Source organism: Callorhinus ursinus, unplaced genomic scaffold, assembly GCF_003265705.2.
Source record: "Callorhinus ursinus isolate GAN/ISIS: 27379988/994484 unplaced genomic scaffold, GSC_fseal_2.0 scaffold15, whole genome shotgun sequence".
NCBI lineage: Eukaryota > Metazoa > Chordata > Mammalia > Carnivora > Otariidae > Callorhinus > Callorhinus ursinus.
In genome coordinates this window covers 24,417,363-24,427,357 of record NW_027397077.1, presented here as the reverse complement: position 1 = coordinate 24,427,357, position 9,995 = coordinate 24,417,363, and the positions used below count along the sequence as shown (strand labels likewise).

The window sequence follows — 9,995 nt, the reverse complement described above, 5'->3', positions numbered from 1 at the left end:
TTCCCTGTGTTATCTTAAGCTTTGTACAATAAATGTACAAATAAGCATTGGATAAGCATTGAAGTAAGCATTAAATGCTTAACTAAGCATTATATTCATAAAGTCCCAAAGTTGGTAATTATGAAAGGGTATACAGTTAACAAGGTCTTTCCTAGTCTTGTCTCCCAGACAAGCTGCTCCTCTCTCCAAAAGTGTTGAGGGTAATGGTTTCTTGTATATCTTTCCAAGGATTTGTTATGTTGATAAAATTTGTATATATGCCTATATTCTTTTACCCCTTATATACAAATAACAGCATACAATACATACCGTTCTATACGGTTATATTGAATAATTCTGTGCACCTGTCATTTCACCCCATCTACAGTATATCTATAGGATACATTCCCAAAAGAGGAATTGCTGGGTCAAAAAATAATGTGCATTTGTCATTTGGATAAATATTGCCCTCTGAGGATATACTAAAAAAAAATCCTCTCATGGTTTCTTCCAGCACTTTAACAGTTTGGGGTTTTGTTGCAGTTCATTTGTGATCCACTTTAATTTATCCTGGCTTAATGGATACTTAGTAAGAAAAACAAATTATTTACAATATTAGACTCCTCGCTTATAGTGGAAATTCAAGTGCTGGTTGTCCTCATCTGTTAGATCACAGGATCTAGATGCAAATAAGGATGTCTTGCAAAGGTTCAGCTTACGCTGGGAATGAGTAACATAGCCAGACCTCTGCTCTGCTGTGTGCTGGTTTGCTTCCAGAGTCACACTGGAGTGAAGAGGGAAGCCCTGAGAGCTCGAGTTCCACCCGCAAGTGAAATTTTCACTTCTGTAGAACTCTAGTCGCTGGTTGGATCTTCCTTCCAAAATCCTGTAAGTTGCTTTAGTCATCTAAATAAAAGGACATGGTCTCCCCTGTAGTGCTGGGGTATGTGTGTGGGCTGCATGCATTAGGGTATGACAGTATATAGGAAGAGCACTGATTTTATTCCTGTAGATTTTCTCTAGACCTGTTACTCACTGGCAGACCTCAGCAGCTGCACTGAAATGTCAGATGGATTTGCACAGCTGACTCAAGTTGCCAAAATGAGAGCGGCACAGTAGTTTCATAAATTGACCCAATCCGGCCAAGCGCTGCTTAATATAGATACGGCGTGAGCTTAGCTGCAGTCCCCCGCCTAGCTGCTCAGCACACACCACCGGGATCCTTGAGGGGAAGATCTCTTCAAGCAATGTTAACCTGGAATGTTTGTTCACTGGGGGGATTCCTTGAGAGTTTTTTAATATTTTGAGAGTCTGATTATTTCTCCTTTTCTAGTAACAGAGAAAAATATAGGAGAAAAAAATCATGTCAGAACACAGCAGAAATTCAGATCAAGAAGAACTTTTTGACGAGGAGATTGATGAAGATGAAATCTTGGCCAACTTGTCCCCCGAAGAGCTGAGAAAACTGCAGTCGGAAATGGAAGTGATGGCCCCTGACCCCAGGCTTCCCGTGGGAATGATTCAGAAGGATCAGACTGACAAGCCACCCACGGGAAACTTTGACCATAAGTCTCTTATGGATTATATGTATTGGCAAAAGGCATCCAGACGCATGCTGGAAGACGAACGTGTCCCTGTCACCTTTGTGCCATCCCAGGTAATCAGGAATTTGTGTACAGCAGAGAAACGGCTGCCTGGGCCCGAGCGACAGGTGTCCATGGGGCAACTATCATTTCTCAAGACTTCATGTTTGGTCTTGTTTGGTGGCCACTGCTAGATTAAATCATAACATTTCATCTGATGTCAGATGGGAACTTCCTGAAACACTTACATGGTATAACGGGGAAGGAAAAGTGGTAGTTTTTGTGTAAATGTCTTTTTTTTTAAAGATTTTATTTATTTGACAGAGAGAGAGACACAGTGGGAGAGGGAACACAAGCAGGGGGAACGGGAGAGGGAGAAGCGGGCTTCCCGTGGAGCAGGGAGCCCGATGTGGGGCTCAATCCCAGGACCCTGGGATCATGACCTGAGCCGAAGGCAGATCCTTAATGACTGAGCCACCCAGGCGCCCCTAAATGTCTCTTTAAAAAAATGGCTGTGGGGTTCACTGTGTAAGAAAGCCTGATTCTACAGACAGGATATTTAATGAATTAACTCATAACCTATAAGCATTTGTCCTTAACTCCTTTTTCTTGGCGCAAAGGCTGCTCTAAGAAGCTGATGATAGCTCTGTACCCCTCCTTCTGCTTATACATTCATAGGCAGTATTTCACATACAACTGCAAGGGTGTCACAGCCCTTCTGAAGTCCTACCATATAACCTGCAGTTCAACCAAGTTAAATGACCCCCAAAATTCCATATTAACACAGCTTATTGGATATCAGTAATACACTTAGAAATTGATAGCTATTAGATGGTTGTTGTAAAGACCTTCTTTCTGAAATATATTTATTATATGAACACTAGAGTCGTGGTTGAATCTATGAACCTATTATATATCACAGCATACTTTTTTTTTAATGTTCCACTTAAAAATGACACAGCCAAAGGAAGACCAAGATCCCCACAGGTAAAGACTCTTTAAGTTATGCCTGCTGGTACAGCTAAATCTTGTCACATTGCTCTCACGCTGGCTGTAATTAAGGAAACTTATAAACTGGTTTCATGGTCAGAAGAGTTTAAACGCGTACTAACGCGTACTAAACTTAAGAAATTGCTAGTTTGGTCAGGTTGGAGTTAAGGATACAATCTGCAGATATTTGGAGTCAACATATTATACAATTGGAGCAAAAACTAATTCTATCCGAATGCAAATTTCAGAAAAAGTTAATTGGGTACTTTGAACACTTTTTCTTTCCTTGGTATAATTTACACAGCTTGATGATTGGCTCCCCCTGCTGGAACAGATGAGAAATGCAGTGGGGAAGGCTTTAAGGTGGTTAGGATGACTGTTGTCAACTGTCACTTCCAACCTACAATATGTTGTAAGCAAGAAGATCAAGTTCTTGCTTGAAAATGCTACACCAGCTTTCGAAATGACACCTATGAGGTACACATGTGGTATAGGAAAACACACTAATTGATGGGCAAGAATCTAATAAAGGTCATTGTTTAGAGACTGCTAATTTCTTTCTAGACTAATCAATTGTTTCTAAATGTCTGTATAATCCCGCCCTCTTTTGTAGCTGGCACTGCCCCCTAGATACTTTGTTTCAAAAGAAACTGGACTTGTGATCCCGTCCTTGGAGTAGTCAGGACTGTTGTCACAGAGCTGAGGAGACAAAAAATCCAAGTCTAGGTCTTTGGTATATTTCAGGGTATCATAGTGCTCTCATTTTTCCCACAATATATTATGTTTTCAGGGAAAGTTGATATACACATTATACTAGATTAGCAGATATCCTGGGAATGTAAATTTTATTCAGGGCAACAAGTAAATTGTGTAACCCAGGACTATTGAACACAAAAATGCCTATTTGGCTATATATAAAACAAAGACTTCAGTGTATTGACCGATAACTCCATAACGTTTCCAAAGCAAATAATTTTTGGACCACATCTAGAATTGAACACCATTTTAAAAAACAATACAGAACCCAAAACCAAAATTAGGTTTCATTTTACCGTATGGAATGAGATAAAGACAACCAGAAAGTATGTGTTTGTATGTATCTGTAGTATGGCTATAAAAGTTCATCTTTATTTAGATTATATTTTCTTTTACAAAACTAATATGTGTATCTTGTTTTTAAAAAAAATTCAAACACTTTAGAATTATATAATGTGAAAACTGAAAATCCCCCAAATGCGTCCCCTCCCCGGTCATCTTTTTTTTCTTTTTAAGATTTTATTTTTAAAGTAACCTCTACACCCAAAGTGGGGCTTGAACTCACAACCCTGAGATCAGGAGTCACGTGCTCCAGCAGCTGAGCCCGCCAGGCGCCACACCCTTCCCAGTTACCTGAATGGTTCCCTCTCTTCCTAAGAGAGAACTACTAATTGCGTCAACATTACAACAGGCTTGTTTTTCTTATGCATTTATACACTTTTATATGTTGTATATGCGTTTTTATATATGTATATGCACACAAATGGATACTACATATCCGGACTTCCAGCTCGATTACAAAGCTGTCATCATCAAGCCAGTATGGTACCGGCACAAAAACAGACACATAGATCAATGGAACAGAATCGAGAGCCCAGAAAGGGACCCTCAACTCTATGGTCAACTTATCTTTGACAAAGCAGGAAAGAATGTCCACCACTTACTTGCTTACTTTTTTCACTTCCTAATAAATCTCTTATTTCCGGTAGCAACTGCTCTGCTTCCTGTTTCTCCATTGCCATGCGTTCTAACCCACATAAACCTCTCTTTTAGGTGGACACTCAAAAGCAGCATGAAGAAGTAGACAAAGGTAATAAAAATGGGTCCCAGTATCTAAAAGAAAAGCTCAACAATGAAATCGCTGCAAATAAGAGAGAATCAAAAGGCAGCGACGATGTCCCAGAAACCGATGATGCTGATGGTGAAGGAGATGAAGGAGACGATGAGGAGGATGAAGATGAGGAAGGAGAAGATGACAGCGAGGAGAGTGTGGAAAAGCCGCAAAGAGGAGTGCAAGGCGAGGTAAGGGAGCAGATCAGAAATGGCGAGAGCAGCCGCCCACAAGTAAAGGCGTTTGGAGAACAGAAAGACAGACCAGAGGCCCAAGAAAAAGGTGAGAAAAAAATATCAAAACTAGATCCCAAGAAGTTAACTCTAGATACCAGCTTTCTAAAAGTAAGTGCAAGGCCTTCGGGAAACCAAACAGACCTGGATGGGAGCTTGAGGCGCGTTAGACAGAATGACCCCGACATGAAGGAGCTCAACCTGAACAACATTGAAAACATCCCCAAGGAGATGTTACTGGACTTTGTCAATGCAATGAAGAAAAACAAACACATCAAAACCTTCAGCTTAGCGAACGTGGGCGCGGACGAGAACGTCGCGTTCGCCTTGGCGAACATGCTGCGGGAAAATAGGAGCATTACCACTCTCAACATCGAGTCCAATTTCATCACAGGTAAAGGAATTGTGGCCATCATGCGGTGCCTCCAGTTCAACGAGACGCTCACCGAGCTTCGGTTTCACAATCAAAGACACATGCTGGGCCACCAAGCCGAAATGGAAATCTCCCGGCTCTTGAAGGCGAACACCACTCTCCTGAAGATGGGCTACCATTTTGAGCTCCCAGGTCCCAGAATGGTGGTAACCAATCTGCTCACCAGGAATCAGGACAAGCAACGGCAGAAAAGACAAGAGGAACAGAAGCAGCAGCAGTTCAAAGAGCAGAGGAAGTTGATAGCCATGTTGGAGAACGGGTTGGGCCTGCCACCTGGAATGTGGGAGAGGTTGGGGGGACCCATGTCCGATCCCAGGATGCGGGAGTTCCTCCAGCCTCCTCCTCAGCCTCCCAAACCCCAAGCGGCCCCCTTCGGTCGACAGAATGAAACGATGAAGAAGCCGTCACAGCCTCCGAAGTACAGGACGGACCCTGACTCCTTCCGAGTGGTGAAGCTGAAGAGGATCCAGCGCAAGTCTCGGATGCCCGAGGCCAGAGAACCACCTGAGAAGACCAACCTCAAAGATGTCATCAGAACGCTCAAACCGGTGCCGAGAAATAGGCCACCCCCGTTGGTAGAAATCACTCCCAGAGATCAGCTCTTGAATGACATTCGTCACAGCAACGTCGCCTATCTTAAGCCCGTAAGTAGAGGGAAGGAGAAATGGTGAATGAGCTCCCGTGTATCACACCTCTCCCCCTGCTTGTTTTAACACATGGAGAGTCTCACTAGTGGTGACTAACTGGAGCAAGCCCATCAGCGTTACCAGGGAACCAAAATTACTAATTAGCTCCAAGGACGTGCATACATCTAGACAACTTTATAACAGTGATATTCAGAGCTAACATTTATTAAGCACTTACTATAGGTCAGATGCATTATATGAATTAACTCATCATCTTAACAACCCTATGATGTAGGTATTATTATTCTCCCCATTTTATAAAAGAGAAACTGAGACTTAGAGAAGTTCAATACCATGTATAGGAAAGAGAGCTAGAAAGAGGTAGAGTTGACATTGAAATTCAGCTCCAGGCCCAGGGTCAAGCGTTTATTCATCCCAGCCACAGAGCTGACCTTCAGAGATCTCGAGGAACCTGCTGTGGGAATAATAAAGGACAAAGCCTAAATTAGGCCCATCACTTGTAAGTAAGTGAGTACTTCCAAAATGTTTAAAAATAGTTGGTTCTTTTTTAGTAGATGAAGAGAGACTACCTGCAACTGCACTCATATACTCTTCACTTTTTTAGGTGGACAGACAAATGGTAAACTTCAGGTTAGCATCACCATGAATTAATGGAGTTTTGACTATTATTTCAGCTTTAATGTTTACAGTGATCCACGATTAACTGCTGCTGATACATGAAAATGTGTTATTCCTTGCAGGTAAAATTGAAGAAATAATAGTTTTGTCATTACTAAGATAGCATTTATGGAATCTGAAAGGAGTATGTCCAAAAGTCACAGGTAGTTGATAATGAACTATATTATTTTATTTATTTATTTTTTATTATTATTTATTTATTTAATATTTTATTTATTTATTTGAGAGAGAGAGAGAATGAGAGAGAGCACGAGAGGGAAGAGGGTCAGAGGGAGAAGCAGACTCCCTGCTGAGCAGGGAGCCTGATGCGGGACTCGATCCGGGGACTACAGGATCATGACCTGAGCCGAAGGCAGTCGCTTAACCAACTGAGCCACCCAGGCGCCCCTGAACTATATTATTTTAAAATCTAGTGTGTAATTTAGCCAAAATAGTCCATCTCTTATTTCATCATAGGGAGTCACAATTTCTTCAAGATGTGTTACACAGATGTATATCCCTTATTCTCATCTCCTGGTTATGCAGAATTGACAGCATTCCATTCTTCTCAATCAAAGAAGACTTTCCACTATGTCGTACAGGGATTCTGATTCTTCCTAGGGTAGAAGCCAGAACACTAGAAGGTCCCCTGAGGTCAGGCAAGAGTTCTTTGCCTGCCCTTTGGGTACTACATCAAGACTTTCTGCACCTGCTCTTCTCCAGGCAGCCAGACCCCTGTAGGGGGGTGGATGGGGGTGTTGATTTGAGAGAAACTAGCTCTGTCACTGTGTAACCAGTCACTGGTAAAGCATATCCAAGCTGCCTGGGAGGCTGTACCATCAGAAAATAACAGTCTGAAAAGACTGAAGAGGAGTTGTTTTTTTTTTAATTTTTATTTATTTATTTTTGAGAGAGAGAGAGAGAGAGTGCATGCAGGGGGAGGAGGGGCAGAGGGAGAGGGACAGAATCTTAAGTAGGTTCTACGCCCAGCACAGAGCTGGATGCTGGGCTCGATCTCATGACCCTGAGATCACGACCTGAGCTGACATCAAGAGTCAGACACTCGGGATGCCCCAGTGGCTCAGTCGGTTAAACATCTGCCTTTGGCTCCGGTCACGATCCCAGCGTCCTGGGATCGAGTCCCACATCAGGCTCCTCGCTCAGCGGGAAGCCTGCTTTTCCCTCTCCCTCTGCCCCTCCCCCCATTAGTGTGCTCTCTCTCTCTCTCTCTCTCAAATAAATAAAATCTTAAAAAAAAAAAAAAGAGTCGGGACACTTAACCAACTGAGCCACCCAGGTGCCCTAAGAGAAGTTTTTAAAAATCTACATTAGAGGTGGCCTGTGGATTCAGAGTAGAAGAGAGAATGAAGTTCAGATGATTATCTGACCCAATTCCCTGCCTTCCGAGGGAGTGTTCTACTGAGCAAGTCTGCTTACCGTGGAGTCTGTTTCATTCTACCCATTCACTTATTCGTTAATGCAGCATATACTTTTGTAGCGCACCTGCATGTCAGGTGCCATCAGAGGGGCAGGGATATAGCGGTGAACGAGGCAGGCACAGTCTTGACCTCACCGAACTTAGGGTCTTGGTTTTGTAATTTCCACAGTCAGCACACTCTTCCTTTTAGTCAACTGAAAACACTTCAACTTTGAGTCGAGATTCTAGAACAAAAAACATTAAAATAAATTTATGAGGATAATGACAAAAGCGTAATCCCTGGCTAATCGCTACATTTTTAATTTTCAATTAGTTCTAAACTGCTATCAATTTTAAACTGTGTTTTGTTTGTGCTTAATGTCCACTAAGAAAGGAACGTGCTTCAAAGCAAACTCTGACACAATTTTTGAATGATGGTCTTGCATATCAACCTCTGCTTTGAAATGTCTTTTCTCTGTTCCAAGGGATTGGCAATCTCTCCTTCTTTTACCTGCCTGGCTTAGCCTGTGAGAGATGTCTCCTTGCATGTACTTAAGATAGAGAATGTCACACAACTTCATCCAGTTAGTCCTGTAAGATGCTCCGCAAAAAAAAAAAAAAAAAAAAAAAAGTGCAAATGCATCATCCCACTGACCAAGATTCACTTCACTAATGACCCTTTGTTCCCCACTGATCAAGTTGTGTGCCTTGCTACATAATAAATTTCTGCTTTCATGCTGAATCATAGTGTGATCTTTTTAAAAGATAGTCTTTTTATTTTGAAATCATTTTAGACTTGCAGAAGTTCAAAAATAGTACAAAGAGTTGTTACGTACCCATCACATTTTGTCAAGTTGGTTTTGTCATTCTTTAAAAAGCTACTCGAAATGGCAATACATCTGCGTGTGTAATTAATGGAAGTGCTGATATTGCAGAAGGCCGTGGTGTGTTCGTGCTTGAATCTGCAGTCAGCTGTTGTAAAGCTTACGGATTGTAAAATGCTTTCTGATTTGGGGGCTGTGGAAATGTCACAAAATGTGCCCCTTAGACTGAGTGAAATATTGAAAACGACATTGGTGATGATATGGCAAAGTCCCAGCAGAAAGGGATATTTTTAGCTAGTCAAATGAGACATAACAGCGCTCACTTGGGAAAAGTGAAACTAAAGGTTTTTAGGTTGTTCTCTCCCCCTCTTGTGCTGTGGACAGAGATGCCCTCCAAACCCCTGGGTTTTCAGGTAGGAGGTTAAAATTAAAGCGTAATTTTGAAATGTTGTGATTTTTTAAAATATTTTTAAATTTAAATTCAATTAACTAACATATAATGTATTATTGGTTTCAGAGGTACAGGCCTGTGATTCATCAGTCTTGTATAACACCCAGTGCTTATTGCATCACGTGCCCTCCTTAATGTCTATCACCCAGTGACCCCATCCCTCTACCCCCTCTCCTCCAGTAACCCTTAGTTTGTTTCCCATGATTAAGAGTCACTTATGGTTTATCTCTCTCTCTGATTTCATCTTGCTTTATTTTATCCTCTCTTCCTCTATGCTCCTCTGTTTTGTTTCTTAAATTCCACATATCAGTGAGATCATATGATAATTGTCTTTCTCTGACTGACTTATTTTGCTTAGCCTAATACCCTCTAGCTCCAACCACGTCATTACAAATGGCAAGATTTCATTTTTGTTGTGATTTTTTAAAAATAGAGACTGCTAACTAGAATCTTGAATGTCCAAAAACATACTTACAAATTATTTAGTCTTAGCTAGTCTTGTTTTCCTTTTTGTTTTCTATTTTTCTCTCATGGACTTGCAAATAGTATTTTTGCATAAGCAAAACATATCCCATCAAGCAGTCCGTTTATATTTTTTAATTGTATTTTTTCATTTCAATGCCTGTTCTCTCCCCATGCCATGCTTCTGGCCTGAGATTCTTGAAATGAAGTTGATAGCAAAGAATAAAGGAAAATCTGTACACTTGCTTGGTTTAAATGCTACCTCCTCGGGGCACCTGGGTGGCTCAGTCGTTAAGCGTCTGCCTTCGGCTCAGGTCGTGGTCCCAGGGTCTTGGGACCGAGCCCCGCGTCGGGAGGCCTGCTTCTCCCTCTCCCACTCCCCCTGCTTGTGTTCCTGCTCTCACTGTCTCTCTCTCTCTGTGTCAAATAAATAAAATCTTTTAAATAAATAA

The 9,995-nt window shown here is 41.7% G+C and overlaps 1 protein-coding gene across 1 annotated transcript in view; it reads left to right on the top strand.

Moving 5' to 3' along the window:
• The first annotated feature begins 1,207 nt into the window (after nt 1–1,207).
• The window catches only part of LMOD3 (leiomodin 3), a 12,783-nt gene continuing 3,995 nt past the window's right edge, over nt 1,208–9,995 (top strand). The window contains exons 1-2 of the mRNA XM_025884726.2: nt 1,208–1,636; nt 4,362–5,729. Coding sequence (XP_025740511.1) covers nt 1,343–1,636; nt 4,362–5,729 — 1,662 coding nt within the window. The 5' untranslated portion in view covers nt 1,208–1,342. The remainder of the gene's footprint in view (nt 1,637–4,361; nt 5,730–9,995) is intronic.